At 41.5% G+C, this 20,853-nt stretch overlaps 3 protein-coding genes across 4 annotated transcripts; 2 read left to right on the plus strand and 1 right to left on the minus strand.

The window, feature by feature from the left end:
- Positions 1 to 1,174: 1,174 nt before the first annotated feature.
- kbtbd13b (kelch repeat and BTB domain containing 13b) lies at positions 1,175 to 2,867 on the minus strand. The gene has a single exon (XM_020078608.2). It carries the CDS (start codon positions 2,753 to 2,755, stop codon positions 1,310 to 1,312), a length of 1,446 nt encoding a protein of 481 aa, XP_019934167.1. The 5' UTR covers positions 2,756 to 2,867; the 3' UTR covers positions 1,175 to 1,309.
- Positions 2,868 to 6,536: 3,669 nt separating this feature from the next.
- Positions 6,537 to 12,672, plus strand: LOC109624609 (serine/threonine-protein kinase pim-3-like). Its single transcript, XM_020079412.2, has 6 exons — positions 6,537 to 6,808; positions 7,593 to 7,702; positions 8,878 to 8,928; positions 9,439 to 9,802; positions 9,936 to 10,112; positions 10,285 to 12,672. Exons 1-6 carry the CDS (start codon positions 6,751 to 6,753, stop codon positions 10,473 to 10,475), a joined length of 951 nt encoding a protein of 316 aa, XP_019934971.1. The 5' UTR covers positions 6,537 to 6,750; the 3' UTR covers positions 10,476 to 12,672.
- Positions 12,673 to 13,472: 800 nt separating this feature from the next.
- ftsj1 (FtsJ RNA 2'-O-methyltransferase 1) lies at positions 13,473 to 20,837 on the plus strand. 2 transcript variants are annotated; one of them, XM_020078449.2, is made up of 11 exons: positions 13,473 to 13,599; positions 14,236 to 14,371; positions 15,782 to 15,851; positions 16,002 to 16,104; positions 17,552 to 17,630; positions 17,743 to 17,795; positions 17,867 to 17,920; positions 18,486 to 18,588; positions 18,692 to 18,775; positions 19,565 to 19,668; positions 20,233 to 20,837. In XM_020078449.2, exons 2-11 carry the CDS (start codon positions 14,251 to 14,253, stop codon positions 20,413 to 20,415), a joined length of 954 nt encoding a protein of 317 aa, XP_019934008.1. In that variant the 5' UTR covers positions 13,473 to 13,599; positions 14,236 to 14,250; the 3' UTR covers positions 20,416 to 20,837. The 2 variants fall into 2 exon arrangements, with proteins under 2 accessions (XP_019934008.1, XP_019934009.1); XM_020078450.2 differs by having other exon boundaries at positions 13,497 to 13,599; positions 14,239 to 14,371.
- The last annotated feature ends 16 nt before the right edge of the window (positions 20,838 to 20,853 follow it).

A 20,853-nucleotide genomic window follows, 5' to 3' on the forward strand; every position in this document is an offset into this window, starting at 1 on the left:
CTCTGTGCTAACAGGAAACAGAGGCTGCTGCAAGAAACAGAGGCTCTATGTGATGATGGACACTGGAGTGCACATGGCAAAGTGACACATGAAACACACGTCCCATCCTGATGATGGCTGAAGACATGAAGTCATACAAGTGATCTCTTAGATTCTTCTTTTCCTCTTACAATTAGGAAATGCTGAAATACAAGTGAGGCAGAGGATCAACCTTGTCTTGCTGCTATACAAGTGTGACAAAAAACATCCAGAGGGAATGAGTTCAATTGGTTTCATGATAATACCAGAGCAGTTTTATGACACCACAAAAGTGAATTTACAGAGTAACTGAAGGGCATGACGCACTGAGCTGTGTTATTATCCCTCTGCGTAATGACGATTAAATTATGTGATAAGCTCACATCTTGATTTTGTGCGGCTACGAGTCTGTCAAGAAGAATAAATGGAGCCTCTGTTATAGAGCTTAGTCTGTTCCCCGTTAATTTGTGCTTCCCCTGCCAAATATAAAACCCAGCCTTTTCCTCACCCCGACCACAGAGGGCAGCACTACGGGATATACTATTTGCAGACCCTGTTGGATTTATCAGGAATGAAACCCTGCTCCCATAGTTCTCAGCAAACACTGTGGAGGGAGCATGGAGCAGAACAGTGACCACCCACTTTTAGAACCTCTGGTTCCAGAAGTTAATCTTCCATTTATTTTCTCCATTGACGTTTCAGAAAATCCTTATAAAAACAGTTCAAACCTGGAACCAGGTCCACCAGCTACATAATGAATCAAGGTCATAAAACATTTGATTCGGAGCATATCCCATAAACCACAGTGCAATATGTGGTAGTTTGTGTTTTGCATATGTATGTATAGCATTTCAAATAGTGTATAGTGTGGTAACATAATGTTGCAATGCTGAACAATCTGATTGTAGCCGACATGATTTTGCACTTAAAAGATTTCCATGGTAACAGAGAGCTCTACCCATCAGGAACATCACTATTACACATGAGGATTATGGGTATTTTGGTATTTCTCTTTGAGTTCACAAATAAAACATTTTGTGTTTTTCTTAAAACACAGTTGATGTAATTTGGACTTGTGGTTTCTACAAGAGCGTATCGTTTCACAATCTCATAGCTTGTGGTAAATCTACATTGGATGGTTATAATATGATGGCAGATGAGAGAAGATTTGTAATGAATGTGAAAACATGTATAAACAGTAACTATATATATATTGAAGCACACATTTGTATCAACAAATGTCTGAGTGTAGAAAATGTTGATAATCCAATAAACCCCAATGCAAATGAATTTACTGGTGGAGCATGAGCGAGTCTGGCAGATGCAGCAGAAATGTCCACATGGATCCACTTCTGGGAAAACCTTTCATCTGCCGCCGTGGCTTCCAGTTTTTACCATTGATGGTGTACTCCAAAGTCATGCTCCTGTTGAGAGTGAACACAGAGTCACCTCTAACCACAGCAGTGAACAGTGAACCTTTGCTGTTGGCAAAGTGTCCCGGTAGGGCTGACCACTGGCCCGAGCTTATATTGTAACAGTCCATGAGACATCTCAGGAAGTCATCAGAGGGCCCGTTTCTCATGACGTATAAGTTGTCCCTGTGGCCGACAATGCAGTGGCCGTAGCTCTGGTGCCTGATCAGCGTGGTCACAAGCAGCCACTGGTCTTTCGCTGACACATACTCGTAGATCTCAGTGGTCTCCATCGGCCTCCATAAGCATACAAATATTCTTCTCATGGCTTTTGTGCATGCCACTCCCACCACTGGCCGAGGTAAGTGAGCAGCAAATGTCCACCTCCCAGTCTCTACATCATATGTTTCCACAGATGACATCACTGTTCGCTCATATTCTCCTCCGATGGCGTAAAGACGACCCTCTGCACCCAAAAGGCTGAGATTGTAACGAAGCTGTGTGGGACTGGCGATCCTGCTCCAGCTGTTGTTTTCAACACTGTAGCAGAAACAAGAGTCCACGACTTGTCTATGGACTCCATGAACTCCTCCGACGATGTAGAGGTTGTTGTCTAAAACAGTCACTCCAGCCATGGAGGTGCTGGCCTCTAGTGGAAGATCTGTTAATACTTTCCAGTTATTGCCAGTTTCGTCCAGGTAGCAAACCGTCCTGGCAGAAGCATGCACAGTTTCATCCACACCACAGGTCACATGGGCCCCTACAGCCACAAAAACACTTGGGGTCAAAGAGTCCACGTAGGAGATCAGCTCTGATGGCAAGGTTTTCCTGACCTCCGCCTCCAGGTCGACATACATGTCTCGTATGAACAGTGCAGCCGCATGGTAAAGATCCATGAGGCCGAAGGTTGCAGCTGTGTGATACATCAACAAGCAATTGTCAGAGTCGATGAGGTTGATGAGGTGTTTAGTAAGCAGCGCCACCTGCAGGAATGCAGCACATTCAATAGCCTCAACAATGTCATCGGCGTCCAGGACTGGCATTTCACCTCGTAGAACTGTCAAGGCGATAAGGAAGCCTCGAGCACGCAGGGTCTTGAGGTGGATTTCTTGTTGCCGGCACTCCTTCATCCCAGAGCGATACAGAGCTCGAAAGTAGTCGCAACTCTGAACGAGTAACATCTTCTCTTCGCAGAAGTGAGTGTCTCCGACCACCACGGTTAATTTAGCTGATACGAGCCCTGGGGCAGAACACGGCAGATAACCTCCACTGTCTGCAAGGTCACTGCTGCTGCAGACAGCTGATTCACTGCTGTGTGCTGACATAACTGTTCACTGAAAATATCCTTGATTAAAATGCCACGAGAAGCTGAAACGGTTCCAAATGTCTTGAAGAACTGTCAAAGAAAAGTGACCCATGCAGCAGGAAGCTGCTTCACTCTTCTGGGGGGGATCAGTTGTTTAATACCTTTCAAAATAGAAGCAGCTAAACATAGAAGAGAACAAATGACCATGTGTCACATTCATATAGTGGAGGGAAGAGCAATGAACAAACGCAGGGTTAGTGATCTGCTGCTAATTCTGCTGCAGACTTAAAGGGTCCGGTCTCCCAAATCATAAAAAAATACTTTTTCTGACTTATCGATGACTTGATTGATCTTCTTGATTTGGTTTGAGTTGCAGGGGGATTTGAGATCTCCAGGGCTTAGACATTTGCTCTGACCCCCACAAGAGAGGTGAAGAAAATGTAGTTTGTGCTGCTCAGACCAAGAAAAATACACTTGGAAAAACCCTGCAACATCTGTTACTGTTGATAATCCAGAGAGTATATACTATAGCTGTATGTTAATTCAGAGGATGCATTCTTCAGAGGCTGCATTTGAAGACTGAATGTGTCATAGTACTGCAACTAGGCTGTTCTATTTCGAAGGCTCCTTCAAATGTGTCCCCGATAAACTAAGGCTCTAACGGGTGGTGCCTTACTGGCCCAACCTATCCTAGGACTCATTGCGCATTGTTTTATACCATTTTTCAATAAGGTAATGCAGCTGGCAAGCGACAAGATGTCCGATGCTTTAGTATAATGCTTCAAAAAAACTGAACAGATAACAGTACACGTTAAAAAACTATGGAGCATGTGAAGGGAAATCTTCTTATTTCGGTTTGGCCTTAATGGCCTGGGTTGACACAGAGGTTTTGGGGTTTCTTGCAAAACTTTTTTGTTACTGTTTACTACGGTGGTTTCTAAGTGGAAGGACTGGAAAAGGTGCTCCGGCCATTGGACCCCACTGTATTTCTCCAGCAGAAAATAGCTCCAATTAAAACAGTGTAGTCTCCCCATATAACCGCAATAGAGATAAGACGTTTCACAGTCAAATAAAGGAAAATAGAACACATTTGCAAATTTTAATAATAATCATGAAGTTAATTTTAGTACTTTTCATAAGATCCAGACATCAGTTGTCACTGCTGGTGAACTACACATGTTTAGTTGTTTGAAAATATTATCATGCATGTGACATGTTATGTGAAGTTGAAGCAGTTTAAAGGAGCTGCTCGGCCAGTGATTGTGACACATTAACTGTATTAACAATATTTTCTAACATTGTTAATCAACTCTCCCAACCACCCACCCACCCAGAATACATGGCAACAACAAATAGAGCTGAAATTGTTGTCTATTCCTTTCATTACCACACATACAAGCCCCTAAAAACAGGACGATGTTTCCTCTGCTACAGAGAAGGCTTGGTTAGTTTCAGGGTCAAAATCAACTTGGTGTTAATGTTCAATACTTTGTTGACCCATCCATCAACCTCACTCTCCTCCCTCTATGTGACTTATTGTGTCTATAAAAAGGTCAGCTGACTTCTATCTTTGCTCTTGATTGACAAAAGTCACAATCACAAAGGCTGCTCTAAGTATTGGACAGAAACCAAATGCTGTTTTGAGTTTATTCTCTGAAAAAATCTTTCTTTGGTGAGAGTCCAACACTAAACCATTACAAAAGAAGACGGTAAAGTTTCAAGAATCTTGCCAGCTTCCTCTGACTCCCGTCTTTCCTCTCTCTCCTCCACAAACAAGAGTGCTGGAGACTGTTCAGTGCATCATTTAATCATCCTGATGTATTGCTGCTGGTTCAGAGCTGGAGTTGTGATGTAAATATTGAAAAAAACAAACGGAGATGTGATTATCGTCCAAGCGCATGTGAGCGTCTGTGTGTGGATGTGAGCGGGGATCAGTTTGAAGATATTTTTGTCCAGAGAACAAAGGCATGTTCCCTGTTTGCGTCTTTAAATCTGTTTTGTGTCAACCTTGTCTTTACATGAACTTACAGTGAAGGAGGAGGGGCTGACCTACATATGAGCTCACTGGGGCACACATAATACAGCAGGTCATGTGATCGGCCCTCAGTAAAAACAAATCCAGCGGCTCCAGCAGTATGTGTGATTAGACAAAGGGGATTGTGGGACAGTAGGAGTGCTGTTTTGATTGGTTCAGCATGGTAATAACACAGGACTGGAGGAAGACTTTGAGGAGGAATAGTGCCAAGGGATTCAATTATATCATTACAAAGACAAATAGGTTGTATAGCAGGCAATGTAAGTTGAGTAGAAAGTGTAATAAAATTAACTGGGGAAGAATAGAGGTAACGTTATGTTTTAAAAATAATAATCTTTGGCTTTGTGGCACATATGGGTTCAGGGGCTCAGTGTTTCCAGCAGGACCTGGCAACCACTCTGATAAACCCACAGTACACTACCTGCCCAACACCAGACAATGGACAAACACAGTTAGAAAACAGTTGGTGAAAATACTGAAATATTTAGCAATCACCAACTCAGAGCAAAGCAGAGCATATAAATACATAAAAGTAGCAAATGTACTCTGTTCATCTAGTGTGACTCCTTACTTAGCACTTGCACTATCCACCCTGAAATAAGCTGTCAACCCTGAATCTTTGGTGTTATTCTTAATGTCACATAAATATATTATGAACAAATACATAAGAGAAAAAACATCTTCCTTTTCAGAACATAATTCAAGCCACAAAACATACTGTCAACAAAGAATTTGTTCCAAGGCTGTATTTTTATTTTAACCACAGGTACTAATATGAAAGGGTTTTTTAAGAAAGTTTTTATCAGTTCTGGTGTTTGCAATTCAAAGACCCAACCAACATGGCATACAAACTAAGAAATTGTCTCTGTTTAGAGCAGAAAACGTGTGTTCCATTAGAATGTTTTCAAAAACTAGTATCAAATATATTTTATGTTCCAAACTCAAATATCTGAATAATAGGCTCATCTTGAAAATAGGCCTAATCATATTCCTGAGGTGATCTCATTGATTGTGAGTAGAAACCTGAGTGAGGAGACAGAGAGCCGGAATACGCAACATTTCCCAAAATAGATTGTTGGAAACAGTGATGCTGCTAACGACCAATTGTTTGTACAGTATCACTAGACGTTAAAATGCATTGCACCGTGTAACTCATCCATTAAATCAAACATCATCTTATAATCAACATGCTGACACAAAATCACATTCTTGGATGTAGTGTAGTGAAGCATGAAGTTGCATAACATAAAAATACTCAAGTAAAATGAATATAGCCTTCCTCAGAATTGTTCTTGAACACAGGATTTGAGTATCTTATAGTTTCTTTGCACGCCTTAATTCAGACCTGATGAGAAATCTGGAATGATCATTTAATTCTGAGGCATGTTGGTGTAGTTGTAGATATTACTACAACTTCTAGTACTACTACTACTACTACTACTACTTATGATTATGATAATCCCAATCACAGGATGAGTCTTCTCCTCTGCCGCAGCACAACCAGGCTGACCCTCCATGAATCCCTCCGCCTATGCCAGTACGTAAAACTAGCCCGCGTGTTTTCCCGTTATGAACTCTCCGGTTTAAACTTCAGCAGAAACCTCTTTAGATACAGTCTATGGTAGAAACCGATGCTTCTCCACACGTCACCATGAACCGGGACGTGCCGGTGTAGGAATGCAGTGACCGGCTCTGTGGTGCTATTTGATGTCCGGCGGAATGATCTGTGCGCTGGTGGTAAATCTGTGCGGCGGCGGAGCTCGGCAGCAGAGGAGCGCGCTCCTGCGGATCAGTGACCGCACGGTGGACCGTCTTTTGTTCCGCCTGACATGGACGAACTCTCTGTGGATTTAAAACGCGCTGTTTTCACATTTCGCCCGTGAGAAGGGCGTGGCGGCTCCGCTGCGGTGCGTGGGATTATCACGCGGATACTTTTTCCCGGGTGTGTTTTCATCGTAGTTGCAGAGGTCAGGGGCACGATGCTGCTCTCCCTCTCTCACAGCATGGATCTGCCGGCGAAGCTCCACCTGCAGCAAGGTAACGATGCGAGCCGGAACACCGGCGGCGTGTTCCACCGTCCCCTGTGTGTTTCTGGGATCGTATCACTCTTACCTGACCTCACTAAACGCCTCCATCAGCTGGGTTCCATTCAGAATCCACGCCACACAACCAGACGGGTCATATAACACACGCACTGGCAAATCAAGCGCCATTTTCTCGTCGTTATCATTCCGCTAATGGACATTTCTTCAAAGTAATTAGCTGAAAAACACACAATTGCTCATCTCAGTTGTGCCGATACCATCTGAGGTATCACATCTCCACTGTAGAACAGCTTGCACTGTGGAACATTTGTACTTTTTACCAGAGAAATGACAACAACTCGTAAATGAACACATTTCCAGTGCGGTGTCGGGTGTTGGTGTGTGACCTTTAAATAGCACCGCGTGGGGCCATTTTGAAAGCCGGGTGTTACGATAATTATAAGATAATTTGATATCTTTGAAATAACGTTTGTTAAAATGGTTGCCGTTGTGTAGTTTTTATTTAACCGGAGAGCCGATGGTCACCGTGTTTAAACGGCCGGCACAATAACAGCGGGAGTCACCTGAGGACACGGACTCGTGGTGGTCAGTGAGGTGTTGTGGAATATTTCTTTTAAAACGTGTGTAGGTCGCTGTGTGTTCCAGCCGAGGGACGGACACCACACAGCGGACAGCAGACACTCGATTTGAGGGTTTACACGTTCAGGTGCAACACTCCGCAGCGTCTCCACAACTAAACAATGTGATCGATCCTTGTCGTTTTCTGTGTTTCGTAGCCAAAGCTGAGAAGCAGCCATTCGAGAAGATGTACCGGCTGGACTCGGTGCTCGGTACCGGAGGATTCGGCACCGTCTACTCTGCTGTCCGCCTGGCCGACGGGCTGCCGGTAAGAGCGGGGAGCCGCTTTGTTTTGGTCCGGGCACATGGCCGCGGTTCACAGCGTCAGGCTCACAGCAAGGAGAGCGGCCGCGTTTCCGGCCGCAGCCTTCAAAATAAAAGCAGCGCTAACATTTTCAAAAATACTGCAGTTGAACATTCGGTTTGCATTGTTGTTAAGCGATTGTCGAATGTTTGAATATTCATTTTTCTGAGCCCATAAAAACAATATTATTGACACTAGCTATTATTCTAACCACAGCGTTATTCTTCATATTTATTAAGAATGTAACCAACATTCTCAGCAATTAATCTGACTATTATTTAATGGATTAGTTGTGAAGGAAGAGTTGTCACCAATTTCCACAGGACATGGTGGTACAGTTAGGTTCTACTCATATTAGATTTTCTTTTAATTTAGACGTGAATTTTTTTTTAGATAACTGATTGTAAAGAGAATAATTTAGTTTATTTGATTTCTTTTATTTAATCTTGTCTAATCTTTACACGTTTTATATTCTGGTAGAATCTGTTCTCTTCCTGAGCACCAGGCTTGAGACACATGATTTATTCAGCTCACTGTATCTTCAGTCCACTAATGTACCACAGGTCATCTAATCAATATCCCCACAGTTGTGATGGTTTTCATAATTAGCATATTTTTACATTTTGAATACAGTACCGTTGTTTAAAACTGCGTGTCTGCATCTGGACTATTCTTATATCACAGCTGCTTGATCATAACAGTAACTCATCTCCTTATAAGATGTGCTTTTATTTTGAAGGCCTTTCCAATTCCCTGTACTTCCTGTTTCATTGTTGTCAGTTGTGCAGCTTGAGGCGTGCAATGCTGTCTGGCATGTGGTCTTTGTTTTCACAAAGACACTCCAGATCGGTTCATCTCTCCTGTCTACACATACTGAAATACCATTGTTAGTTGTTCTTTTCGCATCTGGGAGCAGGAAGTAGTAATTCTAACACCCATAGGTGGGGGGAGAACCATGTTTATTAATAAATAGAGAATATACATTTAAAGACAGCTCACTCAAAGTTTCATGTTACTGTTCACACACATATTGTATTACAGCTACTGTTATCCTTGATGGCTGCTGTTTATTCTGTGATTTTGTATAGAATTATACCCTGTTGTGTGTAGCTGTGTGGTAATTTTGTGTTTCCATGCAGGTTGCAGTAAAACATGTGTGCAGGGACAGAGTGACTGAGTGGGGAAGCTTGGTGAGATTTATTTGTTTTTATGTACAAATCAGCAGTTTTAATGTCCTGTTCTGTTAGTCATGTTAGTCTCACTCAAATCATGTTCAGTAAAAATTATGAACACAGTTTAAACTATTTGCATAGCCATTTGGCAAATTTGTTCCAGATTAACACATTTTGATTCAAGGAAAAATCCTTAAGGGTCATTTTAAAATGTGGCAGAGTTGCCAGGCTCAGTTTAAACATACACTGCAGCGACGGTAAACTTAAAATAGCATATGATCTGATTGAATGACTCCATATTTATACATAATCACCCAGCAGAGCTAATACAGTAGGATTCTCTTCATTGTCCTTGACAATGTAAAATAGGTTTGTTAAATAAAACACATTTGTAATAGACAGCTTATTAGAAGAACCAGTGACAGTGAATAAAAGAGAAACTAGACTAATCTTTACTAATTTTAAGAGCACTATGAAATTATTTATAATCTACTGTAACAAAATGCTTTCCTTCTCATATGTTCTCAGTGTGGCGCTGTGGTTCCCCTGGAGATTGTGCTGTTGCAGAAGGTGGGTGGGGCGTTTGGCGGCGTGGTGCGTCTGCTGGACTGGTGGGAGCGGGTGGACGGCTGGTTGATGGTGATGGAGCGTCCCGAGTCAGCTCAGGACCTGTTTGATTATATCACGGAGCGTGGCGCGCTGGATGAGGCGGCGGCCCGTGGCTTCTTCCTGCAGGTGCTGGAGGCGGTGCGTCACTGCTACACCTGCAGTGTCGTCCACAGAGACATTAAGGATGAAAATCTGCTCGTGGACCTCAGGACCGGACAGATCAAACTCATCGACTTTGGCTCTGGGGCCCTCCTCAAAGAAACCGCCTACACCGACTTTGATGGTGCGTCTAATCATCTAGACTGACAGGCCTGTTTTCTGTTGGTTTGGCTTTCTGAGGTTGGAAATCAAACATATAGAAAACAATATGAAAGTTTTTCATATTATCTAAAATATCTGATGACTCCTCCCTTCAGGTACACGGGTGTACAGTCCTCCGGAGTGGATCCGGTTCCGCCGGTACCATGGCCGCTCGGCCACCGTCTGGTCGCTTGGCGTGCTGCTGTACGACATGGTGTGTGGGGATATCCCCTTCGAACAGGATGAGGAGATCCTAAGAGGACAGATCTTCTTCAGACGCAAAATCTCCACAGGTCAGTCCTTGTTAAAGAATGGTTCTGGTTTTAGTTTGAAACTGAATGTGGCTGCAGCTATTTCTATTCACTGTAACTGACGCTACATAGTTCAAAGTATGTGTTTGTTTTCTCTTCAGTGCTGCAGTGTTTTACTGCTTTTTATCTTCACCTCCTTGTTTTTCTGGTACAGAGTGCCAGCAGCTGATTGACTGGTGTCTGAGCCAGCAACCGTCTGACCGGCCAACCCTGGAGCAGATCCTCCTCCACCCCTGGGTGACCAGCAGTGATGGTCAGCAGACAGACAGCCTCATCACGTTTCACACCATTACAGCTGACTCCTCATCTCCCACATCCTCTTCCTTGAGCCAGCAGAGCTCATGATTGGTCAGCGGGACACTTCCAAGGGGCGAGACTTGGACTTGATCCACAGCTGTTTTCTGTTTCAGTTTCCTCGTGATTGTGACGATGCTGCTCCAAGGAAGTGTTGTTCAGTGGTGGAGCGACTCATGGTCTCAGTTCAGGTTCCAGTTGACTTTGCTGCTCCACAGCACCCCCTGCTGATCACACTACAGAGCAGCTACTATAGATCCTTTTTCCATCCAGTGCTGCTGTTTGAGTGCCTTGACTTCAAAAGCTGCTGCGGGTGGAATAGTGAGGGACGAGTTCCAAAGAGTTTTCATGGTTAAAATGTGACGTCACAGAAGAATTCAGTCAGATTATTTTCCATTGGGAAAAAAGCATAACTCAATAATTCTACAGCTACAATGTGGGGTTACAGTGCACCAACAGAGCCACGGTGAACACGCCTGAAATGTTTTAATCATTGATTGATTAGTCTATAAAATATCAAAAAAAATGCTGAACACGTTTTCATCTCAATGAGTCTCAAGAGTCCACATTTTGAACTTTCAGTGAACAGTGATATTAGAAAAGCAGAAACTCCTCCTGTTGGAGAAGCTCAAGAGCGAGCGAGCATAGACTCTTGCTTGAAACTTGACTTAAATAATAAATCACATCAACATTGTGATTGATCATTTTGTAGTGACTAATCAATCAAGCGACTTAATCGTTTCAGCCCTAATTGTTGCATCCTAAGTCTGTCGCTGTCCAGGACCAGAGGGGTCTGTTTTGAGGAAAAGTTTGACCGTTAAAATATGATGATTTGCTTTTGACTAAGTGAGAGGATCGATGTAACTGTCATGTTTGTGCAGAAAACATGAAATTATTGCGAGCAGCCAGAACCAAACCATCCAAACAGTTTGTAGTTTTCCAGGGAGTTATTTGCTCGACTATTTCTTGGCTGTGTTTCCAGGCAGGTCCTGAACAAGAAGTTTAGTGGCTCATAAAACTCTGTAAAATGACGACAGCAAACTATTCTTCTGTTGTTATATTGCTCAAAGGGAATTCGAACATGTCCTACATGGACTTGTTCTATTTGGTTGCTTGGGTTGTTAAACTACAGCCCATAATGTGTCAGTCTTCAAGTGTAGGAGGTGCTGGTTGTAACATGTTACTGTAGCGTTAGCGGTTTCCCCTCGAGTTTCCAGACAACCAGCTGCAGGTGGTAGCCTCACACTTGGCCAACCAGTCGTCTCTTATAAGAAAGTGAACAAGCATATTTCTCCAAAAACTTTTCCAGAGTTTACAAAATATTTCTGTCCACTCACTTCACACCCCCAAGGTGTGAAGTGAACTGGGCCAACAATCCTCTGTCCTGCTGATGTGGTGGAAAACTTGATCACACACATGCCTCCTCTGAAAGGCTGGGACTCGTTGACTCTGAGTTTTGATACCAAAATATGACTTTTTGATACTTAAATATTCTCCATGTAATAAACATTTAGGGTTTACTCTGAACAGAAGCAGGCGAGAACAGAAGTGTGTAATAAATGAGGACATCTCTGATAAAAGAAATGTTTCTGACCCAGTCTTCACATCCTGCTGCTCTCAGGCTCTAAGGTTCAAACTAAGAAGGGGGCAAGAATTCAAGTTTGTTTGTTCTTTTCAGTCAAGCAGGTCTCCATACAGTTTAAAAGTTTAAGATATTTTTGGTGTCAGTGCCGCAGCGGAGACAAGTTTTAACTATGTTCCATCACCTTTTGTTTTCTCTTTCTATGTCTCGCTCTCTGTCTCTCTCTATCTGCACTCAGCTTGTGTCTCCATCACTTTGTCTGACTTATGTTCTGAAAACATTACATCCTCCGTCTTCTCTCTCACCCTTCGTCTCGGGGTGTAAAATGCACAGTTTAATGCAAATACTTACTCGTTAAAATATATTAGTTTTTTATATGCATATTTTGTACATTCAGTGTTTTTTTTATTTATTTACTGAGACATTCCTCATAATGTGTTTATTTATTTATCTTCAGTTTTTTATACAATGTTTTTCTATTTGTTTTTTGAGCTACTAAATGAGGATAAAGTCCGGGTCAGGTTTGAGTGTTCTCACGTCAGGTTTAAAGGTTTGAACTAATTCTCATTTCATGTATGTTTTGATGTTTTGAATGTAAACTTTTGACAGGGAAAAAGTATTTTTTCATGGAGTTTTTTCAAATTAAACCTTTTGTATATAACTGATTTTCTGTGTGATGTCTCAGCTCTTCTCAGACTCTCTGCATCAACCACATGAACACTAAAATATCCTCAGAATAAATGGGAGCTTATTGAGAAACACTGACACAAGAAGAGGAAAATACTGGAGAATGTAATGTTGTGATTTAAATAAATTAAACTGGAAAAATCCAGACATAGAAGATTGTCATTAAAATAATAAACTTTGAATTGTAAAAATCATGAATAGTTTATCTTGTAAACAATCATTTTGGTGGAAACAATCAGTGGTAAAGCAAAAGGTTTAGAAATATTTTAGTCCTAGTATTAAACATGTTAACAAGTATTTACTGATATCAACATCAACAGCAGTCAATATGCGAATAGGACTTTTTCACAATAAAATCAATGATTCACATAATATAATGAGCTATGGATGCATTTGTTTAAATGTTACAGCTGGTAAAGGTACTCAATATACCGTTTGTCATTACATCATAAATAATTTGTTGATTTATATATGACAACCATAATCTAAGTCTGTTCAATAAATATAGGGGAAGTGTAAAGTACCACAAAAAAACACTCAAGTAATATTTTGAAGTATTTTCGATGAAAATCAAATGATTCTGTGTCTCTGTCGTTTGTCACTTTAATACTGAGACATAAAAACCTTTACTTTAAATAAAACCTTCAGCGACACCGTGTGGCCAATCTGAGAAACTACATTAAAACATATTATGTATAGAAAGAAATTGCGGCTTAACAACCATATTTACATACACTAATAGTGTTGGTGTCATCTTGATGTTTAAATAATATTAAAAAAGATAAACAGTTATTCTTCTAAGCAGAGTGGTGGGTTCGTGTGTTTGCGTCATTTTGAACAGGCGCATCGGGAACACCTTACGACACAGGTCCTTCCATTGTCAACATCAGGCCAAGCACGTGAACCGTGAGTGAAATGTCTCTGAAAGTCTCTGTAAATGAGACCTGGTGTTATTGTTCTGCTTTATTTATTACATGACTGTACCTATTTATTTTAAAGAGTCGTACCTTGACCTAACTTCAGACAAAGAGCTCAGACAGCCATGGAGTCAGTCGTTTCATGTGCACTCCACACCAAACTCTGTTTAAACATGGAACGAGGACATGGTTAACAAACCTCAGGCACGAAATGTGCTCTCTGAATTTTAACTAAATACATATTTACATTCAGCAAAATGTGTTCTTCAATTCGGCCTCTAAAACATGTTTGTGTATGTCTTCACTTGAGTTTGTTTACTCTGTTAATCATTCAACAAACGAACTTTAACTGGGTTATTATCAGTTTCACGTTATAATAAGAGACATGTAATATTTTACTACAGTAGAAGTGGGTTGTTAGAACATGATATAGTAATAACATGGAAATGAATGAATGAATTACTCCTTTTATTTTCAGTTGAGTAAGATTTCACATTAAGTCTGAAATAAGCCTACAAGAGTGGTGTGTTACATCATATATGATGTCATAGCTGAGACCCCTGAGAGCAGCCACTGGAGGAAAGGAGGCCGGTGTGTAACGGATGCTGTGTGTTTTCTGTCTGAGGAGTCGGAGGTGAGGATGGGTCGCTCCTCCAAAGACAAGCGGGACATTTACTACCGTCTGGCCAAGGAGGAGGGCTGGAGAGCGAGGAGCGCCTTCAAGCTACTGCAGCTTGACAATGAGTTCAACCTGTTCACAGGTGAGACCCAGAGGCACACAGTATATCCCTGTCCTACCACACAGCTGCCTCCCGCTGTCAGGACAGACCACAGGAACCAAGAACAGAAGGATTTGAAAATGCTGCTTACATGTGCAGAAATGAAACCTTGACAGAAACGGCCTGAACAGATAAATCTGCTCTTACTTATCTTTTTTCAAAAAAACAGACTGAGAACTCCAACATTTGTTGATCTGTCGTACAAATAGTCTGGTTCCTGTGCTCACTCTCTACTCCACTCCATTTTTACCTCCATAAGCAAGATTACACAAAACTATACTGAACAGATTACCATGACACTTGGTTGAAGGGTGTGTTTTGGGTCAGGGAAGAACACATTAATATCTGGTGCAGATCTAATTGAGGGATTTTTTTCACGTTCTTTAACATCGGATTTTTTCAATATTTCTCGTGGATTTCTCAAAATAATTAATGAACAAAATCAGACATGTTTAGGAGACTGAGTAATATATTAGTCTATTCTATACTTATATTAATTATAAGTGTGTGAAATGTGGTGCAGATCCAAATATAAATCCATATTTAGTGAATTTAAATATAATTTCATGAGAGGACTGTTGGGTCTTGGTGGAGGTGGAGAATCTTAGTAAAGATATTTCAAATTCATTTTTACGTTTCTGAACTGTGAGTTCTCCGTATCTCCTTTTGAACTGTGGTGAATCAAAACGGAAATTCAACATATCTTCAGTGTTGTTCTGATGAGCCATAACTTCAGTTAAATAAACTGCAGTAGTGGCACTAATATTATTTATATGCTCCAGGTAGTTTGTACTGTATGTTGCGTATGTTATGTTTTGGTGTTACTTTGCTACCAGAACTTAATAAGTGGCAGTTAGTTTTCAGTTCCAGTTATAGTACATGTCCTTGTTGTTGTGATTGCTCAAAAACTCTGATGTGGACGTCAAAAGTTTAGGATAAGAGTGATATGTCCTGTTCCCAGTGACCCTTGCTTCTGCAAATGGACATCCGAGGCTAACATTACCTTCAATGTCACACATTGAAAGATATCTTCAGTATTAAAAGGATGTGACAGAGAAAGATAGACAGAGAGCCAGAGTAAAAGCATATTTATTGATAGAAACAAGGCTGAAACTATACCTTAACTTTCTTTCAGTTATAATTTGATGTAATTGAGAATACATATCTGGTTTCTTAGTAAAGTTTATGGTGTAGTTTCTGCATACAGTGTCAACCAAAATGGCTGTCAGTGTCTATATGAAGTGTCCAAAATGGGTAGACTTGGACAAAAAGTATAACATAGGTCCAATTGTCTGGTTCTGACGTGAGTCCGGGCTTCTGTCCCTGCCCACATGTTCTGCTGTCTTTTAAAAAACACGTCTGATTGATTTTGTTTGTCTTTTTCTCTGTCAGGTGTGAACAGAGCAGTGGATCTGTGTGCAGCTCCTGGCAGCTGGAGTCAGGTCCTCAGTCGGAAACTCAGGTTTTAACCAAATGAACATCCTTATATTCACCTGGACAGAAATCCTCTGTGTGGCTACACTTTCATTGAATGGATTTTAATGAATGAGATGAAATTGATCTTAATAATCCAACAGTTAAACAATTGACAAGTAATTGTTTTTCTACTCAGAGGTCGGGAGGAGAAGGGTGAGGAGGTGAAGATCGTGGCGGTGGACCTGCAGGCCATGGCTCCTCTGCCAGGAGTCACTCAGATCCAGGGAGACATCACCAAGGTGAGGAGATGAGTCTGAGAGTCATCTTCCACTTCAGCAACATAATGAAATATGATGTGTCGCCATTGTCATTGGCTCTTCATTTACTTCTGCTGCTCATTTTCCCCTCTCTAAAGCTTCTCTCAGGAGGTGATACTCAATCCAGCTTCAGAGATGGTTTAGGGTTTGGCAGCAGTTTTTTGTGAAAAGTCTTGTGTTGTGGATGCTGACAAGGTTGAGGTGGTGCAGTTTAGAAATTTACACATTTTGTTGATAATTTAAAATGAAAGATAGTGAATGCAACCCTTGTAACGAAGAAATAAAAACAATAGACCTTCAAGCTTTAATCTACTGACAGTTTTTGTTTCATTTTGACAGATTTCAGTTTTTTTCATTTGGTTTTTACCAGGAGGCTGACAGGAAAACCTTTTGACAAAGCCCATAACCTGTCACTTGGACAGTTGTGTCCTCACATACAGTCCCTCTGGATAGTTTCAGGAGATTATCTGGAGTTCAGTGCATGTGTGATAGCAGCTTTAAAGTTGGCGATGGTTGATGTTGAGGTTTACTTGGAATCGTTGTCTGTTGTTTAGTGGAATCTATTGCTACGCAGCTCCAAAGCAGAATATGTCTGATGTTTAAGCACTGGCAAATTCATGAAACAAAGTGCTGATTTTGTATTACATTGTAGGGAAGGCTCTTTTTTAAACAGTTTGAAAAGTTCTTCAAACAGTTTCAGTTCAGTTTCTCTGGACTCTCTCCTGCCAGCCCCCAAGTAAAAACTTTGGCTACTGTTTTGAATGAGACCCTGTGAGAAATGAGCAGGAGATTCTCTGGAGGATTGACAGTGAGCAAGTGGGCCTGTTGATGATGTTTCTCATACACCACAGCAAAATAAAAATTTAGTATACAAAAATGTCTGAATGAAAAAGAGGTGTCATACATGTCAAAAGACGTAAACCAACATTCCACATTTTGGAAAGACAATGAGATCCGAGAGCTTTAGATGATATGGGCAGACGCAGGTGTCGATGTGCTGGAAACAGAAACATGTGATCTCCGTTGTGGAGTTATTATTTTACATCCTGCCTCCTGCATGCTGTGCCACCCCTCACCTGAATACTCTAGAGATTGTTTTATTGTTGTCAGTGTGTCTGAGCTCAGAATCTCCTGCTGTGTTCTTCACAGTGAAAGGACACCTCTGGAGACAGTCCAGACCCCACTGTCCAGATGTTTTCCAGAGTTCATGTCTGAAAACAGCTTTGTGCTAATTCAAATGTAGCTGTTTTGAGGGAAAAACTCAAACAGTGATTTGAGTTTTTATGGGCTCCAGCAGGAACATGGACTCAGAGTGAGCGTGATAAAAATTCCTGATAACATTTTTGAATTCTGAAATGTCCCAGTTTGTAAAACAGGAGAAACTCACTGCAGAGCAGCCACATTAACTGTGTCATCCTCTTCCTCTCAGGTGTCGACAGCTCAGGAGATAATCCGTCACTTTGAGGGTCAGCCGGCCGACCTCGTGGTGTGTGACGGAGCCCCAGACGGTGCGACGCTCCCTTCATCACTTGTCCTCATCTGGTCTCAAGTCTCCTGTGTCTCCCTGTTGTATTGTTGTTTTCACACTCTCAGGAATCCTTGTCTTCTGTGTTTCCACAGTAACGGGGCTCCATGATGTGGATGAGTACATCCAGGCTCAGCTCCTATTGGCTGTGAGTATAAGGGTTTGGTTGTGTTAACCTGTCATTTCGTGGTGTCCTGCTGACATCTGCTTGTGTTTCAGGCTCTGAATATCACCACTCACGTCCTGAAACCTGGAGGAACATTTGTGGCCAAAGTGAGTCCAACTTATTCCTTAGCTAAATGTTTAGATATATATTTAGCCATTTTCAGACATGACCTCTGGAGGATGTCTGGAAAATTGGGTCCAGACTTTCTGAGTTTTCTTTACATGAACAACAAAAGGAGATTCTTCACTGTGACCCTTTAACAACAACAGAGAAATCTGCAGAGCATTCAGTGCATGTCTGACAGCAGCTTTATATACATTTGATATGTGAGAGTTCAAAGTCTAATTAAGAACCTTGTAAAGCAGTTCTGTGTGGGATTTGATCATAGCAGAAACCTGATGATACTAGTGTTGCTTTTGGTGGTGTTACTGGTGTGGCCAGTTTTAAAACTAAAGTGGGCCCAGCAGCATTTCCAAACTTCTCAATTTTAACAGCTCTAAAGCTCCAGAGTGGTGTAGACGCCAGGTGTTCGAGAGGCAGAGTTTTTTTTTGTGCATTTTCCAATGAAACTTTTGTTTTACGAATGAAGCCTGGTTGGTGCATTGATAGCTATGGACATCATATCTCCTTTCAAGTGAGACTGTGTTAACCCCACCCTGCTGTGTGTCTCAGATCTTCAGAGGTAAAGATGTGACGCTGCTGTACTCTCAGCTGAAGATCTTCTTCAGTGGTGTGACCTGCGCTAAGCCTCGCAGCAGCAGGAATTCCAGCATTGGTGAGCCACCGCCACTGTTGACCAAACACAAGTAAAAACGGAATTTTCCTTATTCATAAACCCATGATGTTTGCATGAATTCTGTCTCTCTCTGTGTGTGCAGAGGCGTTCGTGGTTTGTCAGAATTACTCTCCTCCTGAAGGTTACGTCCCCAACATGTCCAACCCTCTGCTGGATCACTCCTACGGTAACTATGAGCCCTTTTTCATATGAGGTCGGTTTCTACATATGTGATCTGGATAAAGAAAGCTGGTGTTACTGCAGGTTCAGTCAGAACAGATTATAATCACAGTGCCAGAACATGTGGACATGTGGAGGTGATGGATGACAGAAGCAGCATCGTTTCCCACGATGCCACACAGCTCCATTCAGATAATGTGTATCGTCAGCTCCAATCGGAGAAAACGGAGAAGTTCGAAAACTCCGTGGCTGCGCTTTAGTTGTAAGGGGCAGAAACAGAGATGTTTGGGAACAATGACAAAGACACTCTCAACCACTTGCTGGTTGGGTCTTTTCGGTCACCACGCACCCCTTACTGATTCATCAGGCTTCCATCACATGAACCACTTCTGGAAGAAAACAACTGGCATTAGCCTCGACTACCAGTGAAGAACACAAGTGCGCTGACCCTGTTGTCTTTGTTAACAGCTGTTGTTCAGTTAAATTCAGCATTTTGCAATGATACACCTGTTTACATGTGCGGGAGACAAGCTATTATTCAAGCAATTCCTGTGTACATTTGCATCTGCATGCCCAGTCTATGTGATATGTCACGTGATTAGCATTTCAGTGGACTTTTACTCACAGAAATCATATGAGATGTAATTGAATCTTTTAAAGGTTAGTCTGTATTTTACTGAATGATCACACCTGGTTCAGTGTAAGAAGTCTGATATGGACGAGTCTGTAGTTTCCCTGCAATGTCCATGGTCTCCTCTGCCTCGTCTAACTCTGGGTTCTGGTCTCTGCCCATCAGATGTGGACTTTAACCAGTTAGAGGGTCCAAATCGTGTCATTGTTCCCTTCCTGGCATGTGGTGACCTCAGCGCCTTTGACTCCGACAGAACCTATCCTCTGCAGGTGAGGAGACGCAGCTTTAACCTGCATGTTCACACTGAGTCATGATTCATTCACCTCATCCACATTGTAACAGTTGTTATTCCAGTTTCAAAGTCATTATAAGTGTTTCATTATAATAATAATAATACATTTAATAATTATTATAATGAAATTAGTTTTAATTATTACTCTGAAACTATTATTGTTATTATTTTTTAAGTATCATTAATTTACCCATGACCAATTATGTAGTTCTGCTATTTAATGTGGATTTTCATGGGATAAGTAATGGATGAATGAACTGATGGTAATTTATTAAAAGATTTCTAGGTGAAATCTTACATTTTTCAGTTAAGCCGGAAAAATGGCCAAATTACAGGGATTTACAGGAAGTTGATGTAGATGAAGCGCTGGTTTTGTATTTGAATTCAAAGATAAAGATCTTTTCAGCTGCAAAATAAGGGATTGCCTGCAGTGTTATTCAGAGAGTTTTACCTCTTAAAACCCCCTCATTTAACCACCTTAAAAGGTCAGTTGAAGATGATTTTTTTTTACATTAACAATCTCCCTGTCGTCTTTCTTCAGCTGGATTCTGATAAACAGTACCAGTACACGCCCCCCACTCAGCCGCCCATCTGCCCCCCCTACCAGCAGGCCTGCCACCTCCGCAAAAACAACATGCTTTCCAAAGAGGACACTCCGTCCGTCTGTCCCGACGAGAGTCGAGACGAGACAGAGCCCTTAGCCGATGGAGAACAGTTTAAATAATACATTCAGTATAATGCTGTGCAGAAACAGTGGATCACTGTACCGGGTGTTTGTTCAATCACAGGAGTTTGTTTTTATTGTTTCATCTGGTTTTATGTAGGTCTCTGTGACAGATCCCTCATCCATCAGGCCGAATAATTGTTAACATTTTATGTTCAGTGTTTACATTCATTTAAAGAGTGACTAAATTCAGAATAATGGATTGTCTCTATAACACATTATAGTGTTCATAACACAATCTTGTTTCTGATCAAAAGCTCCTAAGTCACAGAATTGATCATGTTTTGGTCTTTAGATCTTCATCATTCATCATTGTTCTTACAAACAAATCAGTCTTTACCTTGTCAACAGTAGCTCTGCCTGTCTGACAGCCATAACTGTGTTTTTACATTGAGTGCATTAAAAAGGTGAAATTAAGAAAATTATGTTTGTGCAGAC

This window comes from Paralichthys olivaceus, chromosome 7 (assembly GCF_024713975.1).
Source record: "Paralichthys olivaceus isolate ysfri-2021 chromosome 7, ASM2471397v2, whole genome shotgun sequence".
Classification (NCBI taxonomy): Eukaryota; Metazoa; Chordata; class Actinopteri; order Pleuronectiformes; family Paralichthyidae; genus Paralichthys; species Paralichthys olivaceus.

Coding starts and splice junctions, on each gene's coding strand:
- LOC109624609 (XM_020079412.2), top strand. CDS start 6,751: ATGCTGCTCTCCCTCTCTCACAGCATGGATCTGCCGGCGAAGCTCCAC. Junction 6,809..7,592: donor GAAGCTCCACCTGCAGCAAG/GTAACGATGCGA, acceptor TGTGTTTCGTAG/CCAAAGCTGAGAAGCAGCCA. Junction 7,703..8,877: donor GCCTGGCCGACGGGCTGCCG/GTAAGAGCGGGG, acceptor GTTTCCATGCAG/GTTGCAGTAAAACATGTGTG.
- ftsj1 (XM_020078449.2), top strand. CDS start 14,251: ATGGGTCGCTCCTCCAAAGACAAGCGGGACATTTACTACCGTCTGGCC. Junction 15,852..16,001: donor GTCCTCAGTCGGAAACTCAG/GTTTTAACCAAA, acceptor TTTTCTACTCAG/AGGTCGGGAGGAGAAGGGTG. Junction 17,631..17,742: donor GTGTGACGGAGCCCCAGACG/GTGCGACGCTCC, acceptor GTGTTTCCACAG/TAACGGGGCTCCATGATGTG.
- kbtbd13b (XM_020078608.2), bottom strand. CDS start 2,755: ATGTCAGCACACAGCAGTGAATCAGCTGTCTGCAGCAGCAGTGACCTT.